The 24,150-nt window shown below is 37.5% G+C and overlaps 1 protein-coding gene across 10 annotated transcripts in view; it reads left to right on the forward strand.

Moving 5' to 3' along the window:
* STK33 (serine/threonine kinase 33) overlaps positions 1–23,509 on the forward strand; it is a 146,075-nt gene extending 122,566 nt beyond the window's left edge. For 9 of the 10 annotated variants that reach the window (XM_041729652.1, XM_041729650.1, XM_041729651.1 and 6 more), the window contains 2 exons: positions 6,638–6,844; positions 22,874–23,509. In XM_041729652.1, coding sequence (XP_041585586.1) covers positions 6,638–6,844; positions 22,874–23,056 — 390 coding nt within the window. In that variant the 3' untranslated portion in view covers positions 23,057–23,509. The remainder of the gene's footprint in view (positions 1–6,637; positions 6,845–22,873) is intronic. The other variant, XM_041729656.1, reaches the window with a different exon arrangement.
* Positions 23,510–24,150: the final 641 nt, after the last annotated feature.

The following is a 24,150-nucleotide window of genomic DNA, read 5'->3' on the forward strand; positions in this document are numbered from 1 at the left end:
TATTGGCCTTTTGGATATCTTCTTTTATGAAACACTTGTTCAGTTTTTTTTCCCCTGATTTTTCTATTTGGTTTTATGTCTTTTACTTATTGATATGTAGGAGTTCCTTATTTTAGATCAGTGAGGATCTGTGACACACAAATAAATATATATACAATAACAAGAATTAGAAAAAGCTGACTTAAGAAAAAGAACATCAAAAGGATTACTGCAAATCTTTGCTTAAGGGGATGACTTTTGAAAAAGAATAGATCATTGGAAATTGGGGATCTTGAAATGGATTCCCTGCAAACTCTATCTGTGCCAACACATCCCTTTGAAAGTCTTCGTGAACAGCCAGATGTACACAGTTTGAAGAATGTTGGTTTGGAATATATTGAATTTTTAAAACTTTTTCCAGCTTTATTGAGATATAACTGTATAATGTATAAATTTCAGGCATAAAACGTAATGGTTTGACATATATATATATTTTGTGAAATGAGTAGCACAGTTAAAGCATCCATCAGCTCACATAGTTACAATTATTTTTCTTTTGATGGAAACTTTTAAGATCTACTATCTTAGCAACTTTTGAATATAGAATACAGTATTGAGAAGGCTCCACAACACCTCTGGCTGGAAATTCTTGGCAGACAATTGGAAATAGTTCTGGAATTGGGTTAATTACTAAATTTCTCAGCCTGCTTCCCCCTGAAGAACAGGAATATCAACACTAACGTTGTATATTCATATAGTTGCTATACTTGTAAAAGGAAATCACCAAGATGACTTGTAGGAAAAATGTTAAAGTGGCATGCAGTTGTTTACTTGAGTGGTCATTATTACCTTGATATGCTGCCACCTTGGACTCATCAAGGCCCAGTAGGGTGAGTTGGGTGGTTTTACTGGGTGCTATCAGTTCACGTGGGGACCTGCACTTTACATTATTTCTCTTCCTACTGTAATTTACAATTAATTACTAGTCATGTAAAGGTAATAGCCGAGATTATCTATGGTAAATAATTTAAATGGTAAACAAAAAAGGAAGAATAACTTTTCTTCCTCCATTCCCTCATTGCCTCTTACTAAAGATAGCCATTAAGTATCTATACATTCTTTTTTTTTTTTTAAGATTTTATTTATTAGCTTGACAGAGAGATAGTGAAAGAGCACAAGTAGGGGGAGCAGCAGAGGGTCAGGGGAAGCAGGCTCCCTGCTGAGCAGAGAGCCCTATGCAGGGCTCCATCCCAGCACCCTGGAGTCATGACCTGAGCCAAAGGCAGATGCTTAGCCAACTGAGCCACCCAGGCACCCCTATATACATTCTTTCAAAAAAGCTCCATACATTTTTATATATATACCTTACACAAGTGGGTTCATATGCAAGCTGTTCTTTTCTACCTAATATATCTAGGAAATATTTTCTTATTTTTAAAAAAGAAGTATTGTATCCCAAATTATGGATACACTATTATTTTCTAAATATCCTATGAATATGGAACATTTAAATTGTTTCAGATTGTTTCTGTTACAGCAGTGGTGCAACAGATGTTTTACAAATATATGTTTGCATGCTGTGTTATCAGATAAATTCTTCACAGTAGACTCTTACTGGTCAAAGAGAATATGCATTATACATTTTGTTAGGTTTTTGCTAATTTACCCTCCCATAAAAAGCAAGTAAATGAGAAAGCTTATTTCCCCACACCCTCACCAACACACAGTATTCTCTAACTTAAATTTATATCCATCTATTAAGTGAAAATTGGCATCCCATTGTTTTGATTGGGTTTTCTTAATTTTGTGAAGTTGAACATCCTTTTATGTTTTTAAAAATAAAGTGACTATTCCATTTTCCTAATGAAAAATTTTATTCCTAGGTGTCAACTATACTCAAGTGAAAAAACAAAAACAAAACAAACTTACTCTGAGGAACATTACAAAATGAAGAGTTCTGGCTATTTACAAAAAGTAGAAATGATAAGGAAAAGCTAAAGATCTAGAATGTTTCCTTTTAGCTTTGCTTATTTATTTATTTACTTATATTTATTTATATATTTATTTGACAGAGAAAGAGAGAGAGAGCACAAGCAAGAGGAAGAGCAGAGGGAGAGGAGGGACAGAGGGAGAGGGAGAAGCAGGCTGCCCACTGAGCAGGGAGCCCAACATGGGGTTCGATCCCAGGACCCTGAGATCATGACCTGAGATGGAGGCAGGTGCTTAACCAACTGAGCCACCCAAGCACCTGTAGCTCTGCCAATTTTATGTGTCATACCACCTCATTCCAGCTCATAAATATCATTCATTCTTTGGTTCATTCAAAAATACTCATTAAATACTTATTGTTTATAAAATATGATAGTCATAGTCTAGTATGGCAAAGTATGCTAGAGAGGGACCTATATTTAGGTCTCCAATTGTGGTCTCATTTAATATTAAGGTATTACATCCAAATCTAATTTTTGGCCAATGCTGCTTCTCCATGAGTATTCATTTTTCTATTTTTCAAAATAAAATAGCCTCAACCATCCATTAGTTAAATAAGAGGAAGAGTTTAGTAACCAAGGTTGCTGTTCTACTATTGAAAGCCTCAGATTATTGGCCTGTTACTGCTGCCTTCTTGCCATTTACTACTTCACAGTTGTTGAGTTCAATGTTTGACCCCTGATTATAGCCAGTAAAGAGAATTCAGAAGTTAGTGTCCCGATAGTGAAATGACAGTGTCTGTCTTAACAATTCTGCCCATTTTTGTTGGTTGGTTCATTTATAATTTCTGTTGAGCCTAGAAATCTCATGTCACATAGCCCTGGGCCACCTATTCATTGGTCAGTCCAAGCATTTGATGCAATTCCTCCTCCAGCCACTGGCAAGCAAGAAGGGGGTAGTCTAGTAAGTTATTGACTGGACTTTAGACAGCAGGGAAAGTCTGAAAATGGTATCACCATTTGTACCCTGTTTGATATCACACATGAATGTAGGAAGCAAAGAGTTAAGGATTTCTAAATAGTAGGGTATTTCTTAGGGGATAATGTCCTATTCTGAATCCTTTCTCCTCTTCACAGTCTCTTTGGAATGAGAAATAGGATCATTTCTTTGAGTACAAAGGCACTCTACTTTAGGTATATAGAGAATCAGTCATCACGCTCTTAGTGTATTACAAGCATTTGAAAACTTGCTAGAGATGCAGATTCAAGATAATACAGAGAATCCTTGCTTTGTATAGTAGTGCAAGACCATAAAGAATAACAATGCAGGTTGAAACTGCAAAGTGATCTTAATAATCATTGGGGGAAATTATAATTGTTCCATGCCCTTAAAATTTTTTTTTTTAGATTTTTTTATCTACTTATTCATGAGAGACACAGAGAGACAGGCAGAAACATAGGCAGAAGGAGAAGCAGGTCCCTTGTGGGGAGCTCAATGTGGGACTCTATCCCAGGACCACCAGGATCACAACCTGAGCCAAAGGCAGGTGCTCAACCACTGAGCCACCTAGGTGTCCCTAATTTTTTTTGTTAAATGATAAAAACTAACTGTTGGTTATAATACTTAGAAAATGAAACAAAAGAAAAACATATTTTTCTTAGTACATTGTAAATTAAAACATTAGAAATATCAAGAATGAAAGTATCTTATTTTTTCAATAAAAACTTAATCAAAATTAGCTTAAACGGTGCTTACCTTCTTTTGCTTGTCATATAACTTACAATATGGAGAGGAGCATCTTTTTTATGCTTTGCTGAGTTATATAATACTATTTTCTAAGTTTGGATCGGCTTCCAACATTTTATCCTTTGTGCTTTCAGTGTAATGAATTATCTTTGAAAAGTATTCAAATGTCACCTTCTTTGCAAGCATGGCTTTCTCTGGAGCACCTCTGTCCTTTCTGCACACCACTTCTCATTTATGTTTATAAATTTGCCTTTGCCAGGTTCCTTTGGTTAAATATCTAGGTTCTCTCAAATGGTGGCAGTGTCACTGTTTCCAAGGTCAGCTACTTCTTTTATTACTCTATTGACATTTGATTTAAATATTTCACTTCCAGCATGATCACTTTTAACTTATTTGCTGCCCTTTCATCTTAGCTGGCAAATTCCTGGGGAGGCAAGGAGGCAACACAACTGCATAGTTTGCTGCCTGTGTGTGAATTGAATAGCAGATGCCTAGTGTCCCATCACCAACAGACTGTGAAAGAAGTGACATGTTTTGCCACTGATCACCATACAATCTGTAATTTACATAGTGATTGTGGCTTGAAGAGCTAGCAGGGAAATTTGAACTTTATGTAATTATTGTTAGTTTACCATGATGACTGAAATTTGAACTGTGTTGTTTGGGGACTGATACTATTTATCTAAGTCATGATGATTGAAATTCATATATTGATATATGCTGTGCAAAGTAAGGACTGCCCAAATAAATGGGCTATCAGATGGTACTGATGGGGTGTGATTTCTGTACAATTTTGTTGGGTATGCTGGTTGTATAGTGGGCTCACTCTTTTTTTTTTTTTAAGTTTTTAAATTTATTTATTACAGACAGAGAGAGAGAGAGAGAGAGAGGCAGAGGGAGAAGCAGGCTCGCAAGGAGTCCAACGTGGGACTCGATCCCTGGTGTCCAGGATCACGCCCTGGGCCGAAGGCAGTGCCAAACCACTAAGCCACTGGGGCTGCCCAAGCTCACTCTTTTTAAGGCTTTCTGGAAGTGACTTAAGAATGCAAATGTTTAATTTGCTGTTTATATCAGGATAGGCCAAATTATGCTTTGATTAAAAATGACCCCCAAACCTCAGTGGTCTTGATGCTTTCCATCAGACATTGGCTGGGAGGAGGGGAGGAGGCTTTTTTTTACTTTGTCCTCACTCAGGGACCCAGGCTGAGGGAGGCTACATCTCTATGCTTCTATAGTTACTAAGGTAGGAATTGGGAACATGATAAATTGCATGCTATCTCTTATAGTTTCCACCCAAAAGTGATATATACTATTTCCAATAACATTTCACGGGCCAAAACAAGTCACATAATCCTATCCCAAAAGGGATAGAGATGCAGAATTCTATAACATGCCTAGAAGAAAGGAGTGTTAGGTGAGCAGCACTAGTGACTACTACCGTCTTCAACGAATTATAGAAAGTTTATTAGGGTAGAGCATTTGTGGACTGGAAATACAGACGTAGATAATATCAGATTGTCTGCTAGTGAAAGAATCATGCTGAGGCAGAGTTTTGTGTACTAGCATTCGAGGAGCCTGGATATTGTGATTACATGAAAATTATGGTTAAAGGTCAGGATGAAACCAGAAACTTGTAATAGAGGCTAGATGGATCATAGGGATCAAGCAGGGCTATTGGCAAAGTCCTGGAGGCTAGAACTCTTTCAGATGAGAGATCAGAGACTCTACCATTCTAGACAATTCCAATTCTTTTATGGTCTCTGAGACTCCATCTATACTTCATCTAAGTTTAAATTGACAACAACTTTTGAAGTTCTGAGATGCTTGACAGAGATGACTCTCAAATTCTGCCTTGGAGGAAATGTATGTTATTGGTTGGCAGAAGGCATGGTAAGGGCATTCTGGGAGTGTACTGGTAGAGGATACTATGAGTAGAGTATAACCAAAAGCATGATGTTATGAAAGTGGTAAGAATGTAGAACTTCTCAAAACATGATGAAATAGAAGAACCACAAGGAATTAATTGCATAATGAGCCTCAGTTATTACCTTTCCATACTTAATGTGTGTCTATGTCTTTAACCACAAAAATGTTAAACTCTACAACTCCTCAACAGTGTACTCAGATGGCTGCCCTTAAAGTGCACTGTTTCATACTATTCTATGTCACTGATGCTTAATCGTTTAATCCACCCACATTCCAAATTAATGTAGAATCACTGCATAGCTGTGCCCATACCTAAATTTCCCATTTTAATCTAAATGTGATCTAAACTTGTCTAAACTTTCTCTACTAGTCTGAATTAGGAGAAAAAATATTTAAGGCATACCTACTCTAGTAGGAGCCATTTGAGACTGTATTCATGTATTTTTGGCATTTAATGGAATATTATATTTGAGAAAAATATTGTTAATATAAAAATCAATATTTGGGATTAATATTGCTGAATCAGTTATAATCATGATCACTTTATATTTAAATTTTCCAGTTGACTAAAAGCTTTCAGATCAACTATCTTCTTAGGCACAATGTTTAACTACTCAATGGGTTTAGCTTTCCTACTTAAACATTTTGATATTATATAAGCTTGCCGTTAGTGTTGGACCCACTAGACTGGGGGTGACTTTTTTCATTCTTACTGCTTCCCTGTTGGTTTTCTGAGAATGGCTCTGTAAGGGGGTCTTTGGATTCCAGGGAATTCCCATGTCTAGTGTCCTTTGCATGAGCATGTTGCATTGTTCTTTCAAATTTGAATATTTCCCCCAAAACCCTAACATGTCATATATGATCTCAGTCTAGAAGCATGAGCCATGTCAGTGTAGGGAGTATGCTCCAAAGGGTGTCAGAAGTTTTGCTGCTTATTCAGCATTATAGTCATTCCATATGATTTACTGAATTTGGGAAAATATATTACTAGAAGATGTAAAAATCTTTTCAAATGTCTAAACTGTTTTTAACACTGAAAATTCATTGTTAATATTAGGGCAATATGCTTTCTTCAGCAAGACCAACTAATGTGTTAGAAATGATGAAAGAATGGAAAAATAACCCAGAAAGTGATGAGGAAAACATGGCAGATGAGAAGAACAACTGGTCCATTCAAGAAAAGTTCAAAGGTTATCAATCCAGCAGGCCCAGCAGAAATGTCCAGGATAATAATAGCACTTCGGATGAAGAGGAGGAAAAACAGGTAGGAGGAACCAACAAAGCAAGAAGGGAGACCAATTGTTTCATTTTTCCAATATAAAATACCCTCACAACACTTAGAAGTTATTGCAACTCTACAGTTTTTGCATCTCTGTCTTTTTTGTTTGTGGTTTGTTTCTAAAGAAGGACCTACACAACAAAGCAAGTAAAGTCTTCTCCTCCCTTGAGACTATCATGATTTAGCACTGTAGCCTACATGTTTAATTTAAGATCTCTGATTATGTAGGGCAGGGGTTGCAAACTGTTCCCATAAAGGAACAGAGAGTAAATATGTTAGGATTTTTGGGGCCATAATAGTCTGTGTCACAAGGTCTTAACTCTGATGTTATAATATGAAAATAGGCATAGGGAGCAAATGAATGAGTATGGCCATGTGCCAATAAAACTTTATTTACAAAAACAGATGGTGTGCAATATTTGGCCCATGGGTCAAAATTAATAATTTTTGTACTTTATCAGGTTATACAATTTGGAATGAGTTTACGTATTACATAGAAAAAGATTTATTACATTATCCAGTTATTTGCTTCCAATTTTATGATAACTAAAACTGTTTATATAGGTTTACCATTTTGCCTTATTAGATCTGAATAGAGCTTTATTCTTTTTGGTGAATAAAATTTAGTAACATTTTGATTAATTCCAGACAGTGTTCTACTAACCAGATACCCTAACAATTTACCCAAACCCTTTTCTCTTTTGTTTTATGTTTGTGGGACATTTTTCCATGGGTTTGTTCTCTTACTTATCTTGGAATCTAATGAACATATTTGAATTCTTTCTCAGTAATTGAATGTCCTGCCAGTGGGGGCTGTGTTCACCTCAGGGTAGCCCAGAACCCTGTGAGGAGCTGTTACTTTCTGGCTCTCTGAGGCTTAGCATAGGCAGAATGCAGAGGTGGCCTGCCAGGTTGGGTTCTGAGCTGCACCCAGGGAAGGTGCTGTGCTGGCCTTTCCCTCCCAAGCTAATAGATCCACTAGAAACCAACAGAAAGAGACTCAGTAGAGTGATCTACTGGTTGATTTTGACTTACTGGTTGAGAACTTCATCTATTTAATAGCAAATGTCTAGATAATGTTTACCATTTAATGACTCAGAAATTTGGAAATAATCATATTTTACTATAATATAAACGTGTTGACTTCCCTTCTTCCTCTTTGGTCTGTACATGACTCTTGAAATGCTTAGCAGCTGTTTATATTTTATATTGTTAAAAACAGTACCCTAAAAACCCATGTTTGCCTTCCTTATTGAATACGATTTGAAGATTTTTCTGTTAGCCGATTTGGCGTATGATACATACATATTCATATGCACACACACACACATATATATATATACCTTCTCACACACATGCACCTACACCATATACGTATATACAGTTGATCCTTGAAAAACAGAGTGGGTTTAGGGGCACTGACCCCCGTGCAGTTGAAAATTTGCGTATAACTATTGACTCCCCCAGAACTCAACTACTAATAGCCAATTGTTGACCAAAAACTTTCCAATAACATTAGTACCCAATTAACACATATTTTGCATGTTATATGTATTATATGCTGTATTTTTACAATAAAGTAGGCTAGAAAAAAAGAAAATGTTATTAAGAAAACCATAAGGAAAAGACATTTACAGTGCTGTGCTGTACTTATCCAAAAAGATCCATGTATAAGTGGACCTATAAAGTTCAAACCCCTGTTGTTCAAGGGTCAACTGTATATAGGGTCAACTCACACACTCAGACATATGTATTACACATATATACTCACATGTATCTACATCTACATATGTATATACAAACACAAATACTTATACATACACCACACACATTCACATTATCTTTTATATTTTGTACTCTTGGATTACATCTGTGTTTATCACCAAATCTGACCTTTGTGAACCAAATATTTGGTTGGTTGTCTTCCATCTCCTTTTCCATGGCTCTGTCACACCCCTTCCTTCCCCACTCCCTCCCTTTCCCCTTGCGAGTCATAGAGTGATGGGACTTACAATGCTGTTCTCAGCTACTACTTCCAACCAGGGAACAGAAGAATTGGAATTTGAAGTGTTTATGGATGCTAAAACCATAACCAGTGGTATATAAATTTTATACCAGGTAGGTTGAAATTTTAAGAATATAGATTTCTACTCATTAGCGGGATGAACTTTTCTATAGTCAGAGCTCACCTGCAATAAAACGTGCTGGACCATGCATAGTAAACCTCACCTCCCAGTTAGTGGAAATATTCATGGAGATTCTGGAAAGCTACTTATTATAAATGCTGTAGCAGGAATTCCTGCAAGATGGTTAGGAGTTTGTCCTGCATGACCTCTAAGGAACTTTCCCATGCTTAGGTTTTGGGTGTGATGTCTTGGGAGGAATACATTACCTCGTGTGAGAGCTTTTCTGAAAAATGTTACCCCTTAAAAGAAAGACTTCTCATATATTTAACATATTAAGTTTTTTCTTGGACTTCTATGAAAAAAGTACATTACTTTGTTAATTATATTGAAGCTGAGCTTGTGCTAAGAAATTACTTCTTTTCTTTCAAATCTTCATTAACAACAGTAAATAGTGGAGTATAAAGTTCTCAAGTGATAACTGAAAATAGAGCTTGCCATTTATTCTTGAGTCCACACAGGATTCATATAATAATTAATATTCTTAAGAGTGAAATTTTAATTTTATTAAAATTATTCTATGAATATTAAAATAGTTCCCATGGGGAAAATTTTGTTTGTTAAAATTAGATTATATGAACAGTTTGATGTGATAATATAAATAATTTATAACTACTAAATTAAGGAAATTCTTTTCCATTAAAAATTTTGAAATTTGACTTTAAGTGGAAATCTGCTAGCAGTTTTCTGTTTTCTGTTGTATCATTGTTCTCTCTTTTGGGGAATCTATAAATCCATTTAGAGCTCTGATTTTATATTTTTTATAAGCCAGGGTAATCATGCTTTTTAGTTAAGTGGCAGAGCTCTTGGAAGACTAGCAGAGAAAGTGAAATCAAAACACTTGAACTAAGCACTCTCTTTCACTGAATAACCATCCTTAGTTCCAAATGCCCTGGTCATCATGGAAAAATATAGTATGCATCTCCTCATTGTTCATGTTTGGATTAAGTTATCACACTACACTTTTTCAGACTTGTCTTCAAATAGTTGACATTTGGCCATGTCCTTTTTTTTTTTCTTTTTATTTCCAAATTTTAGCCTAATTTGGGTAATCATGTTCTTTGAGGATAGAAATGTCCTCTTGTATATATCTCATGTTTTATAAGGCTGAGTACATCTAGGTAATGTTTTGTGTTTTTAGTAACCATCTAAATTCCCCGTAGTGGGTTCTTAATCCCTTCTATCAGGTAGACCCAAGACTTCAACTCCTACGACAGCATTTACTCATCTTCAAATGAGATGCTTGGCAGACCATTGCTTATTGCAGGAGCATGCCTTTTGACATTATGTCCTTAGTGATTTCTGATAAGTAGTACAATACTTTCATTATTTGTTAAGCTCAGAAAACAATTGAGAAATGAATATCTATAATTAAAATGCATTCCCCCATAACCATGGAGGAAGGGGCTAAATATTATGGATGTATATTTGCATTACAGAATTCTTGTTTCATAAAGGAGATACTTATTCATTGTTAAATTATTTATCGAACACAGTCTTGAATGTACTTGTCTAGTGAAAATGGAAGATTTTTCTGATTGTCTTCTTTAATGATAATTTTTCTTGACTGAAAATATGGCCTTTACAGTGTCACAGGAGATGGTACATGTAGCAGATATTTTAGTCTAGAAAGTAGAAATTCAAGGTTGCTTAGAAATTTTGAAAAGTTATTTTGATTAATGAAATGTATTCATGTAGCAGTTCTTCAAAGACAAGAAATGTTTGAATTTAAATAACATTGAAATTAAACAGTTGAACTGTGGTATGTTGATACATTTCTATGAGAAAGAGTCAGGTTGTCTTGGTATTTTAGTAGGATAAAAATTTTCTTCTCTTGACAAATTAAACCTTAGCTTTCTGAGCCCATGTGAATCATGTGCAAATTTGGTGGAGCTTCCACAACTTTGGCATATTTTTCCAGCCTGATATTGAAGCCTTGCAGTCTGGCATGCACTGAAAATATAACGGTTAAAAGCATAAGCTCCAGGGCATCCCTGGGTGGCTCAGTGGTTTAGCACCTGCCTTTGGCCCAGGGTGTGATCCTGGAGTCCCAGGATCGAGTCTCACATCAGGCTCCCTGCATGGAGCCTACTTTTCCCTCTGCCTGTGTCTCTGCCTCTCTCTCTCTCTCTCTGTCTCTCATGAAAAAAGAAATAAAATCTTTAAAAAATAATAATAAAAGCACAAGCTCTGGATGGAGGCTGCCTGTATTCAAATCCTGACTTCACTACTTATAAGTTTTATGACCTTGGACAAACCTCTTGGCCTCAGTTTCCTCATCTGTAAAATGGGAATAATGATGGTATCAACCAGGGATTAAATGAAATAATGCATGTGACACTCTTGATACATTAAGAGTTCATAATATTAGCTTTTATTACTTTTATTATTATCTTGCTAAAGAACTTGCATAAACAATTACTAATATTCCATGTTTTTGTCCTGTGAGCTTCAAATCTCCTTTGGGTATAGGTCTTTGAATAAACTAATGAACAAACCAAGAAAAATCATTTTCAAAGGTGATAAGGTGATGCTTCCAACCTAATTTGCCCTCTGAGTTTCATGAGGCCCCTAGGATACTGTGATAGATTAGATTCTTTTTCCCAATTATTTAATTTCTCTCTGTAAGTGATTTGTACATTCACATCCTATGTCATGTGACATTGTGGTTCTCCCTAATAGAGTAGATGAAGGATATTTTCTCATCTCACTCATGTTGGTTTTAACTATATGACTTACTTTGGCTGATGCAATGTTGAGAGGTGTGATGTAAGTAGAGACCTTAAAAGTGTTTCCATGATTTAGCTCGTTCTCTTGTATTTCTGCTATCTGCTCTGAGAAGCACATGCCTGTGGGGAGCCGCAGTTCTTGAAACTATGAAGATTTGTGGAGCAGACCTGAACCCAGTACAAAACCTGAAGTCTGGTCTAGCTTTGCATGGCCAACCCCTATAGCTGAGATTTTTATAGTTATTTGTTATGTAGTTGTACAGAAAAGAGTTAACATGGCAAATCTAAGCTGCTGTCCTTGAAAAGGTCTGCTTGCAGGCTTGGCCCTTGGCTGGCCTCTGGGAACTCAGATTTGGTTGCTATCATTATCTGGTAAGAATGATTTATTCTGCCTAAACTGTGCAAACAATACAGTGTTTGCTGAAACCTGCTTTTCTTCTTGGGGTCTGGGATTTTGGTAGGTGCTAGGCAGAGAATGCCTGCATGACCAGTTCCCAATAAAAACCCAGGGTGCCGTCTCTAAGACCTTTCCTGGTTGGCAACATTTGACACATGTTGTCACAGCTCATTGCTGGGGGAATTAAGTGCATTCTCTGTGACTCCTGAGAGAGGACCCTTGGAAGCTTGAGCCTGGTTTCTACTGGACTTCATCTCAAGTGCCTTTTACCTTTGTTAATTGTGCTTTGTAATAAATTGTAGCAATGAGTATAACTATATGCTGAGTCCTGTGAGTCTTCCGAGTGACTCATGGAACCTGGGGGTGGTTTGGGGGACCTCCCAAACACAGTAGCATAACTGTAGCAATAGATGACTAATATAGGTACAAATAACCGTGCTAATATGAATCTTGACATGTTCTTTGACCCAATGCTATTATAGTGTCACTTGCTAGTTTGGATTCATTGGATTTTGTCCCTACTATTCCCACTAGAATGTTCTATATAAGGCTTAGATTTCACCACAAGCTTAGCCAGACTTCCACAGTTGAAGGGATGTATTAGAGAATCCTTTCAAATCATTTCCCTCCTCTTCCAAGCCTGGCTTTTGCTCAGCTCCTCTTAGGGATTGTAGCTGTTAGGATATGCTATGTATCTTTTCCATATGGAGAACCAATACATTGGTTCGGGTTATAACAAATATTGCTTTAGTTCCACATATATTAATTTGGATCTACTCATCTGTTATACTGCCTTTAGGCTATAATTGTTACATGTATTGTAGCTACAGAATATAAGCCCCACAAAACAATGTTTTAATTTTTGCTTTAAATAGTCATATATATTTCCAAGAAATTAAGAGGACAATTTGTCTTTTATATATACTCAGGTATTTACTACTTCTGATGTTCTTTTTTCTTTTCTGCAAATCCAGTTTTCCATCTGGATTTCCATTTCCCTTCAGCTTGATTCAGTCTCCATTTCTCTGTTAAACTTACCTGGTGAATATTTGAATTTTAGGCATTTTATTCCAAAATTTCCACTTGATTCTGTTTTATTATTTCTTTTTCTCTTCAGAGATCTCCTTTATTCCTCAAAGAATATTTTCCTTTATATCATTGGTAATTTATGATACCTGCTTTAAAATCCTTGTTTGCTGATTCCAACATCTGGGTCACCTCAGGGTCTGTCTCTGTTGTCATTATTTCTGTTGCGTAGTTTGGGATTGTATCCTGGACATTGGACGTGTGATGTTGTGCTGACTTCAGATTTGACTGTTTTCCTACAAAAAGTGTTGATGTTTCTGGTTTAGCAGGCGAGTAGTTGGTTGGACACAAATTGCAAATTGTCTTTTAGCCAGCAGTTCGAATCATAGGTCAGTTCATTTCTCTTTATCTGGGCAGAATTTAGGATGCCCCTTCTCTGGCTGTCTCCTTCCAGGGATTCCCTCATTACTTTCTTGTGTCTGATTGCTTTGAAGTCTGCCCTCTAATTCTTTAGACTAGAGAGAGAAAATTGTAAAAGTGTCCAGGGTTGGGAGGGTAGTAGTGGGGAACACATTGCCATCAAAGGAGTAACATTTGATCTACCACCAGAAATAATGGAAACCAGGAGACAATGGAGTGATTGTTAAAGTGCTAAGAGGAAATTAACAAAACTAAGAAACTGCCAACTTGGAATTCTATATGTAGTGATAATTTTCTTCAAAAATAAAGATAAAATTTAAAAATGTTTCCAAGTATGTAAAAGATGAGAAAGTTTGTTACCAGCATATCTTACTGTAAGAAATGCTAAGAGAACATTCTCAAGGTAAAAGAAAATGATCCCAGTTGGAAATGCTGACTACAAGAAAGTTCTTGAAGGGCATCAGCAAGGGTAAATACATAAGTAGATATAAATAATGTTGACTGCTTGAAACAATAGCAATAATAATGAATCTAAGCTTTCATCTCAATAAACTAGGAAAAGAACAGCAAATTAAGCACCCTTCCTATAAGAGGATATTGTGAATAACTTAGTGCCAATAAGTTAGAATATTTATATGAAAAGGTCAGATTTCTTTAAAAAACATCAAAGCAGATAGACAAAAATACAAAATCTGAATAATTCTATATTTCCTTTAAAAATTGAATCTGTAATTAAGAACTTTCCAGTAACAAAAATTTCAGTTTCAAATGACTTCAGTTAATTCTGTAAATATTTGCAGAAGAAAAGAAAGCTAGTTACACAAACTCTTGAGGATATTGCCCAATTCATTTATAAAGCAAGTATAACTTTAATACCAAAACATGACAAGGATATTATAAGAAAAGAAAATTGTTAAAAAAATTGTTAACAATATCTCTCATAAATATAGATATAAAAACCCCAAACTCAATATTGGCAGACTGATTCCAGAAATATTTTAAAAAAGAGCACATTCATGATCAAGTATACAGTATATGCCAGAGATGTGTGTTTGGATTAACATCCAAAAATCAAGCCTATAATTTACCATATTAATAAGTAAAGGAAAAAAAATAAGTAAAGGAGAAAAGCCTATCTCAATAATTGTGATAAAAAGCATTTAATGAAATTCAACATTCAAACACGAGTAGTAGACTAGGAACAGATGGTAAGTCCTTTTGACATATTAAGGGATTTTTATATTTAAAAAATCCCCTCTAATGCTAAATATCATTCTTAATGGTGACATATTGAACACTTTCCAACTGAAGGTAGGAGAAAGGCAAAAATGCCCCATTCTACTTCTCTTTAATATCATACTAGAGATCTTAGTCAATGCAACAAGGCACATAAAAGATAATAGATTGGAAAAGAAGAATAAAAGGGTCTCTATTTGCAGATGACATGATTGTGTACCAAAAAAATCCCATGGAATCTACAAAAAGTGAATTGAACAATTCTCAGGGTGCAAGATCTGTGTATAAAAATAAAGTATATTTTTATATGCTAAGAATGAATAATTAGAAAACAAAATCTTCAAATACCATTAAAATATCACAAAACATAAAATACTTTGTCTTAACTCTAACAAAATATGTGTATAATACTTATACCATATCCCATGACACACTGAAATTGTGAAGACTGAAATATTTGGCGAGAAATACCATGTTTATGGACTGGAAGATTTGATACTATTGAGATGTCAGTTCTCTCCAAACTGAGTTATAACTTTAAAGCAATCCCAATTAAAATCCAGGGCGTTGCTTTTCTGTTAGAAATTGACAAAATGATTCTAAAATTTGCTTGGAAATACATAAGACCTAGACTAGCCAAAATAACTCAAAAGTACAAAGTTGGAGAACTTATATGGCATAGTTTCAGCACTTACTATATAGCTATAGTTATTAATACAATGTGGTATTGATGTAAGAATAGACAAATCAAGGAAACAAAATATAGTCTAGAAATAGACTCACCCTTAGGTTGATTTTTGACAGAGATTTCAAAGCCATTCAGTAGGAGATAAGATAGTCTTTTTCAGTAAATAGTGCTGAAGTAATATGTTAGATATCTCTATGGGGGAAATGAACCTTGACGCCCAGGTTACATTGTACACAAAAAATAGTTTGAAATGGTAGTGGACATAAATCTAAAAGCTAAACTGTAAAGCTCATAGGAAAAAACATAGGACAATATCTTCCAACCAGAGAGTAGTCAAAGATTACTTAGAATACCAGGCAGCATTTTAAAGTCAGATCAAATGGACTTCTTCAAAGCAAATGTATCTTCTCATCTTAAGGAAAGGAATAGGAAAGCCACAGACAGGAGAAAAAAATTGTAATAGATACATCTAACAAAGGGCTTGTTTCCAAAATATTGAGACAGTTCCTACAACTCAATAATAATAAGGCAACCCCACTTTTAAAATACACGTAAGATTTGAACAAACATTTCAGGTATGAAAATATACTAATAGTCAATAAGCATATGAAAAAGTATGCAACATCACTATTTACCAAGAAAATGCAAATGATAACAGGAAAAGCCACAATAATATATGATTATATCCTTTCTAGAATGGCCAAAATTTAAAAAGGGAAGTTCATATTTTAGCAAATATTAGAGCAATTCGGAAATTTCCTACATTGCTTATAGATTGCAAAATGGCTCCATTTCTTTGGAATAGAGTTGGGCAGTTACTCATAAGGTTAAACATTTACTGGGCAGCCCGGGTGGCGCAGCGGTTTGGCGCCTCCTGCAGCCTGGGGTGTGATCCTGGAGACCTGGAATCGAGTCCCACATCGGGCTCCCTGCGTGGAGCCTGCTTCTCCCTCTGCCTGTGTCTCTGCCTCTCTCTTTGTGTCTATGAATAAATAAATAAAATCTTTAAAAAAAAAAAAAAAGGTTAAACATTTACTTACCATTTATCCAGCAATCCCAAATTTGAGTTCATAAAAGTACTGGTAGAATATATTTATAGCAGTTTTATATATAAAGAGCCCTAAACTGAAAACAGCCCAAATATCCATGAATAGAAGAATGGATAAGCAAATTGTGGTATATCCATACAATGGAATACTACTTGATAATAAAAAGGAATGAACCACTAACACATGGATGAATCTCAAAAACATATGTTGCGATAACACGAGACTCTAATTATCTCAATAAAAGTTTCTTTTTTAAATCTCAATACAAATTTCAATTTAAAAACAGGTTAAGCAGAAAAAGTCAGAAAACAAGAGCACATGCTGTATGTTGTTTCATTTACGTGAAGTTTTAGAGAAGTGATTATGTTGAAAAACATCAGAATGCTGGTAACCTCAGGAAGGGAGGGAGTTGAGTGGGATGTGGCCCCAGGAAAATTTGTGGGGAGTTGTTCTATTTCTTGATTGGGCTGTTGTTTATACAGGTCTATGCATTGTCAAAACTCTTCAAATTGTACATTTGAGATTTGTACATTCTACTGTATGTAAATTGTAGTTTAACTAAAAAAGAAAAGAGGAATTTATATCGCTCTCTAATTTGCAAGTTAGATTTTATTTTCATTAACTCCACACAAGGCCCAGCTATTTATGTAGGTAGCCTTATAAAAGAAATCTATATATTTGGAAGTTAATTACCCTTCTTCCCTTTGGTTTTTCTTTCCCTTCCTTCTTCCTTCTGAAAACCACAGGAATGTGAGAGAAAGTGGGTGACCATTGCGAGCAAAACTGGAGCTGAAAACTTGTATCAGAATGTTCTGTCACTTGGACCTTGTGCAGGCCTATAATTTGAATGTGTGACTCTAGAAATGGTTGCTATGGTGATAAACCACTTTACTTAAATAGCATGTATTTTACTCAAAATTCAGAGAAATGGTAACAGTTTCTAGTAATCATGTACTGGTATTAACTTGCAGGGATATGCCTAGAGCTTACAGGTTTTGCATCCATTATCACCAGATGAGTTCATCAGGTTAAAGTTACGCCAGTGAATAATGAAATATGTATATTTAGCCCAATTTTCTTGTTACATATCTCCCCTTGCACACATGGAGCCCCTTTGCAAGATTAATAATATGAGCTGGGGAAATCAGGCCAAGGGTGTTGACTTACTAAAAGATGAAACTGGAGGGAACTTGTAAGGTCATCTTTTCCATCATCCCGCCTACAGTAGGACTGACTATTCTTCAACCGTCCCAAGCGGTAAGAATCTGTTAAGGATGAGAAACAATTGAAATGCTGCTTGGGCCAGCCCCTGGTGTAACCATCCTGATTGCAGCACTCACAGCCACTGTCTAGCTCCACAGAACTGAGATCTTTCCCCTTCTGCATTCTACAGAGTGAGATTATATATGTCCTCTATTCTTTATATTTCTAGACTGAAGATCTCTCTTGTAAAGAAACTTCCACCCATTAATCATATTAGTAACCTGTCTGTAAACCTTCTCTGGTTCCTTTATCTCTGTTCAAGCTGATTGCAGTGTTTCAGGTATGAATTCTTCATGATTTTATATAAGGATAAAAGGAATTTTTTTTGTTTCTAAGATGCTTTCTGATGATAGCCAGGTTTTCTTGATCACTGTGCAATGGTATGTTGCGCCAGCATCTTCAGAGAACAATCTATAATGATTTGTAGATCCTTTCTTGGACTGATAATGATGGCCAGCTCTCTCATAATGATCATTTAGACTCTTTTCCCCTAGAACTGAATATTGAAATTCCCCTCTCATCTTCCTCCCCCTCTACATAATCTTGTGGGAGATCATCACCTTCTATTTGCGTTTTATAAAGTAGAAGATCTTAGCAATTCCTATAGCCTTGGCAATTTCATTTTTCATTTCTCTGTCATGTTACTTACAAAACTGTAAAATTGCATCAGTGACAGCATAGATCCCTGAGGAATCCCTTCAACTATGAGAGAAGAAAAAGAGAAACCTAAAAATTTAGAGAACCCTATAAACCTACAAAGGAAATCCCTTAAACATTAAGATTTGTTTATATTCCTAGAGAAAAGGTTGGAATCTGGAATTTGCCTTGGCCATTTGTGTTCAAGGAGATGAGAGGCATGGCTCTTGGTGAAGAAAGCTACAGCTCAATCTGAAGGATACCATGAGGGTCAGCCTGCATCCATGTTTTGTTAGCATCAGAACACAGTTTCAATGAGGTGATATTTCATGGCATCCTAAACTTAATGCAACTGCAAATTAGCAAAGAGAAATGGTAAGGTGTACACGGGTACACACACACATAAAGCATTTTACGAGGTACACATATAAACACAGAAGCTTCTAAGCATTTGCAATAAACATTTGCATAAAGATGTGTAGATTTGCGTTAATGTTACCAGAGAGTAAAAGAACAAATATTGAGATTTGTGTCAGTGTAGCCAGTTTTAGGCCAGCTTGCAGTTCAATTAAAATCTAGCTATTTTAGTTTTAATATGTATTAAATACCAAATTGAGAAAGAGAAGGCGCTCATACGTTGCTGGTAAGAGTATAAGTTGATACAACTGCAGTGGAAGGCAATATGGCAATAGCTTTCCAAATTACAGATCCATATACATTTTGACCCAGGTGTCCCACCTCTAAAATATATACCCTGGAGATATATTACACATACACAAAATGACACAAGTACAAGATTATTCATAGCCTCAGAAAAAGAGAAACCTAAAAATTTAGAGAACCCTATAAACCTACAAAGGAAATCCCTTAAACATTAAGATTTGTTTATATTCCTAGAGAAAAGGTTGGAATCTGGAATTTGCCTTGGCCATTTGTGTTCAAGGAGATGAGAGGCATGGCTCTTGGTGAAGAAAGCTACAGCTCAATCTGAAGGATACCATGAGGGTCAGCCTGCATCCATGTTTTGTTAGCATCAGAACACAGTTTCAATGAGGTGATATTTCAGAGAGGAGTCTCAGAGTCTTCAGGAAAGCTCTTACAATTCTGACTCCTGAACAGTGGCATCCTAAACTTAATGCAACTGCAAATTAGCAAAGAGAAATGGTAAGGTGTACACGGGTACACACACACATAAAGCATTTTACGAGGTACACATATAAACACAGAAGCTTCTAAGCATTTGCAATAAACATTTGCATAAAGATGTGTAGATTTGCGTTAATGTTACCAGAGAGTAAAAGAACAAATATTGAGATTTGTGTCAGTGTAGCCAGTTTTAGGCCAGCTTGCAGTTCAATTAAAATCTAGCTATTTTAGTTTTAATATGTATTAAATACCAAATTGAGAAAGAGAAGGCGCTCATACGTTGCTGGTAAGAGTATAAGTTGATACAACTGCAGTGGAAGGCAATATGGCAATAGCTTTCCAAATTACAGATCCATATACATTTTGACCCAGGTGTCCCACCTCTAAAATATATACCCTGGAGATATATTACACATACACAAAATGACACAAGTACAAGATTATTCATAGCCTCACTATTTGTACTGGGAAGAGAATGGAAACAACCTGAGCTCTCTTGTAAAGAAACGCAAGAAGCCACAATCTCCACTGTGAAGGGAGCCACTAAATAAATTGTAGTACCTTCAGACAAGAGAATGCTGCATAACCAAAAAGAAGAATGAGCATTCTTTTTACATATGGACATGGAAGGATCCTTAAGACAATCATTAGTTTAAAAAAAATCAAGATGTGAAAGAGTGCTTACAGTGAGCTACCAATTGTGTAAAAAAGGGAGAAGAAAGCATGTCAATACATGGATTAGACTGAACCATATGAAATCGCCATTATTAGGCTGTTTTTGACCTGCAGGAATGACTAGCAATTCTATTTGGTTCCACTTAATATTTGCTCGGAGATGCATGAACTCTCTCTGGAAATGTACACTGTAAGTTGATAGTATTGGTTGTCTTTAATGTGGGGCAGAACTGAGTTAACTGGGAGATAGGAGATTTTTAACACTGCGAATATGAAATCATGGGGGTGTGCCACCTATTTTAAAAATACATCACTAAAATTAGGTATGAATAAATAAAATAATGTAGCTGAAGAGTATCATTTTCTCATCTTGCTCTAGAATGAAACCGAGAAATATTCACTGAAGCAAGCAAACATTTTGGTTTAGTTTTCTCTTTCCTTCCCCTTTGCCAGAAAATTCTGAGGATTATCTTATGGTATCTTACCCAAGAAGAAAATACCAGAGCGTCTTATGATTTTGGAAAATCTGACCTACATCACCAGCCCCGCCCACAGAGACTGTTTTTGAGTATTTTTTCCTGGTGACTGCAACTTCTGGTCTACTTTAGTGACTCAAGTCCATTAACAAATGGAACCCTGGAGAAGAAGGGAAGGGTTAAACCAGATATGAATATGCACACTTTAAAAAGAAAATGCCAGAGTCTCTGTTTCTATTCTAGAGAACAGCAGTTGTAGTGGGCATGTTGAAAAACATTTCCTCAACTCCTTGGATGATAGCTCAAAAGGTGGAAATGTCAAAAGGGAGAAGGTTACACTTAGATTCACCTTTTAATAGGAGTTGTATGTCAAGTGAATTAAAACTTTTATGAATTGAAATTTCCAAGATAGGTTTCCTGTCTTAGGGATCAGCACTGTACTCAACAAAGCAGCTTCTCTCCAGGCGGAGACCTGAACATCAAGGGAGTCTGCGCTCACCCCACTGCTGCACATGGGCGTTCTCAGTGAGGGTACCAGCTGTATTACGGAATGCTGATGCATCTTCAGTATTTCCTATTTCGTGAAAGAATCCACAGAGAAGCAACCTAGAAATTTTGTTGGAAAAAAAAATCGATGGAGGAAAGGACTTTCCTACATTTCCAGATGTATACAAATTAACTTTTCAATGTACAAAATTAGGAGCTCAAGAATTAGCAGACACAGTTAATGAAGGCATACGTGAGTGACGTCTGAAGAGACATATTTAGCAGCTGTCTGCAAAGGTCAGGTGAATTTTCTCTTTCCCTAAATACAGCTACCAAAAATCCTAAGTGCCTGGAAGTTCTGCTGCAGCCCAGGGAGGTCATTGGTTCATCGGCGAATACATTAAGTGCCCACCACCGTGCACGAAACCCGCCACTGGTATCACAAGAGCCCGAGTGATCAAAGAAACACCAGGTTTATTTGTAGCGTATCACCTGTAATCTTTTCACATTTCTTTGAAAATTGTTAACCTGATTATTAACTCATCTGTAGAGTAACTCTGTGATGAGCCCTTTCCAGAGCATCCATCCTCCCGTGCCCCCCTCCCCCCGCGGGGCCCCCTCCTCCCAAGGGCTCTGCCCTTCCAGAATCCTGCCCTCAGCTCCCGCCTCCAGGAGTGATCCCTGCTACTTCGGGAGGGGGGCACCCTGGAGGGCCGGGGTGAGCACTGGGCGGGCGGGGGGGGGGCGCGGGGAGCGGGGCGCCCGGCAGCCCCGAGAGGTGAAGAGCGCGGGAACCCTGGCCCACTTTGCGCTGCCCGGCATTTATTTTCATTTTGCGCCGTAGAGAATGGGAAATTGTGCCTGTAGTTTGCACCACACCAGACACTGAACGGTCCTCTTTTCTTTCTTTTCTTTCTTTCTTTCTTTCTTTCTTCTTTCTTTCTTTCTTTCTTTCTTTCTTTCTTTCTTTCTTTCTTTCTTTCCTTTCTTTCTTTCTTTCTTTCCTTTCTTTTTCTTTCTTTCTTTCTTTTCTTTTCTTTCTTTCTCTCTTTCTTTCTTTCTTCTTTCTTTCTTTCTTTTTTTTTAGATTTCATTTGGAGATCCCTGGGTGGTGCAGCGGTTTAGCACCTGCCTTGGACCCAGGGTGTGACCCTGGAGTCCCTGGATCAAGCCCCACATCAGGCTCCCTGCATGGAGCCTGCTTCTCCCTCTGCCCGCGTCTCTGCCTCTCTCTCTCTGTGTCTCTTATGAATAAATAAAATCTTTTAAAAAAAAGATTTCATTTATTTATGAGACACACAGAGAGAGAGGCAGAGACACGGGCAGAGGGAGCCCTAGGTGGGACTCCATCCCGGGACCCCAGGATCACACCCCGGCACTGAACCGCTGAGCCACCAGGGCTTCCCCCTCCTCTTTTCTTGGAGGCGCTGAAGGAGCTTCCTCTGGCGTTTCGGACTGCCCTGCAGCGTCCTCAGTGCCTGCCCCCCTCGGGAGAGGACTCCGGCTTGTGCCTCCTGGACCACTTCCCAGTCCCTCACTTCCTTGAATGGCTACATACCACTTCCTGTCTGAAAAGTGATCCAGGCCTTTTCTTTTGTTTCCAGCCCACTGCGACCAGTAAGAAGGAAAACGTGGACAACTTGGACGCAAAGTGCACAGCTTCCCCCTCTGGCAGACACCTTCTCGCTGGGCTCAAAGGAGAGCCCCCCACGACTGCAGGCCAAGGAGGGGCAACCAAATCAACTGCGAAGTCCAATGCCCTCCCCAGAACCAAGAAGAAACTCTAAGTCGCCTTTACCAATGAATAGCACCAACCCAGAGCTGCTCTTCCTAGCGCTGGATGAGGGGCCGGGAGGGGAGAGGACAGGACTGTCAGCTCTTTTAGCCTTTCAGCCCCGCTGAGCCCTGCCCTGTGTTGGCACCGGTTCAGACCCGCAGCCTGGTATCTCCAAGGCGGCTCAGGGTGTGGGAGGACCACCACTCACCTGCTTGATGGCCGGCTGCGGCCTCAGTCAACTCCAGAGGCTTCTGAGAACTGTTTAGAGGAGCCCGGGCCCTCAAAGCAAGGTAGTAGGCAGACTTGTTCAGTTTTACTTCAAATTCTTATATTTAGGCACCATTATTTGTAGGAGAAAATGAGAGCCAGGCATGGCGATGGAGGTTCCAAATAATTATGTGCACTTTGCACTAGAAGATTTTGTTAGGAAATCACTAATAAACTTGCCATAGGCATAACAGCAGAAGTGCTTCAGCCATTCACATGTGTTCTTGTGATTTGAGGTTGCTTATAGATTATTTAAGACCATTTATTTTAAATGTAGAAAAATAGGTTTTGTAACCGCTTGCCATTAACTTGCTGCTAAATTCCCAATATATTGATTGAATCAATAAAAAACAGATGTTACCCATGCACGTTAATTTTTATGTTAACAAGAGGTGGCTATAATAGGGTCCTTTAAGCCCTTATGCAAATTATGAGTTTGGGCTGCTTTTGCAAAGGTGGGCACCTATCTTTGGGAGAAATCGTGCAGCTGGACAAGGGGAGTGCCTCATTACTCTGGGCGTTATTAGGTATCTCCTTTCCACCTGGGCAAATCATCTTGCCATTCGAGGTCAAACCGGGTGAATAGATGCTTTGCTTGGCCCTCAGACAAATCCTAAAGAGTTTGCATGTGCTTTTACCTGTGTCAAGCAATAACCTAGCTTCAGCCCACCTCCCCCACGGGATCGTTGTAGACCTCCAGAATGACCCTCGCCTGGCCTGCTGGGCTCGTACTACTGGCATATAAATCCCCTCAGTGGCTGGGGGTAATAGAAGTGCTTCTCGGGCTTAACGTGAAGGCCCTGTTGTATTTGTGAACCCGGCAAAGACCGCACTCGT

The sequence above is a fragment of the Vulpes lagopus genome, chromosome 15 (assembly GCF_018345385.1).
Source record: "Vulpes lagopus strain Blue_001 chromosome 15, ASM1834538v1, whole genome shotgun sequence".
In the NCBI taxonomy this organism is placed as follows: domain Eukaryota; kingdom Metazoa; phylum Chordata; class Mammalia; order Carnivora; family Canidae; genus Vulpes; species Vulpes lagopus.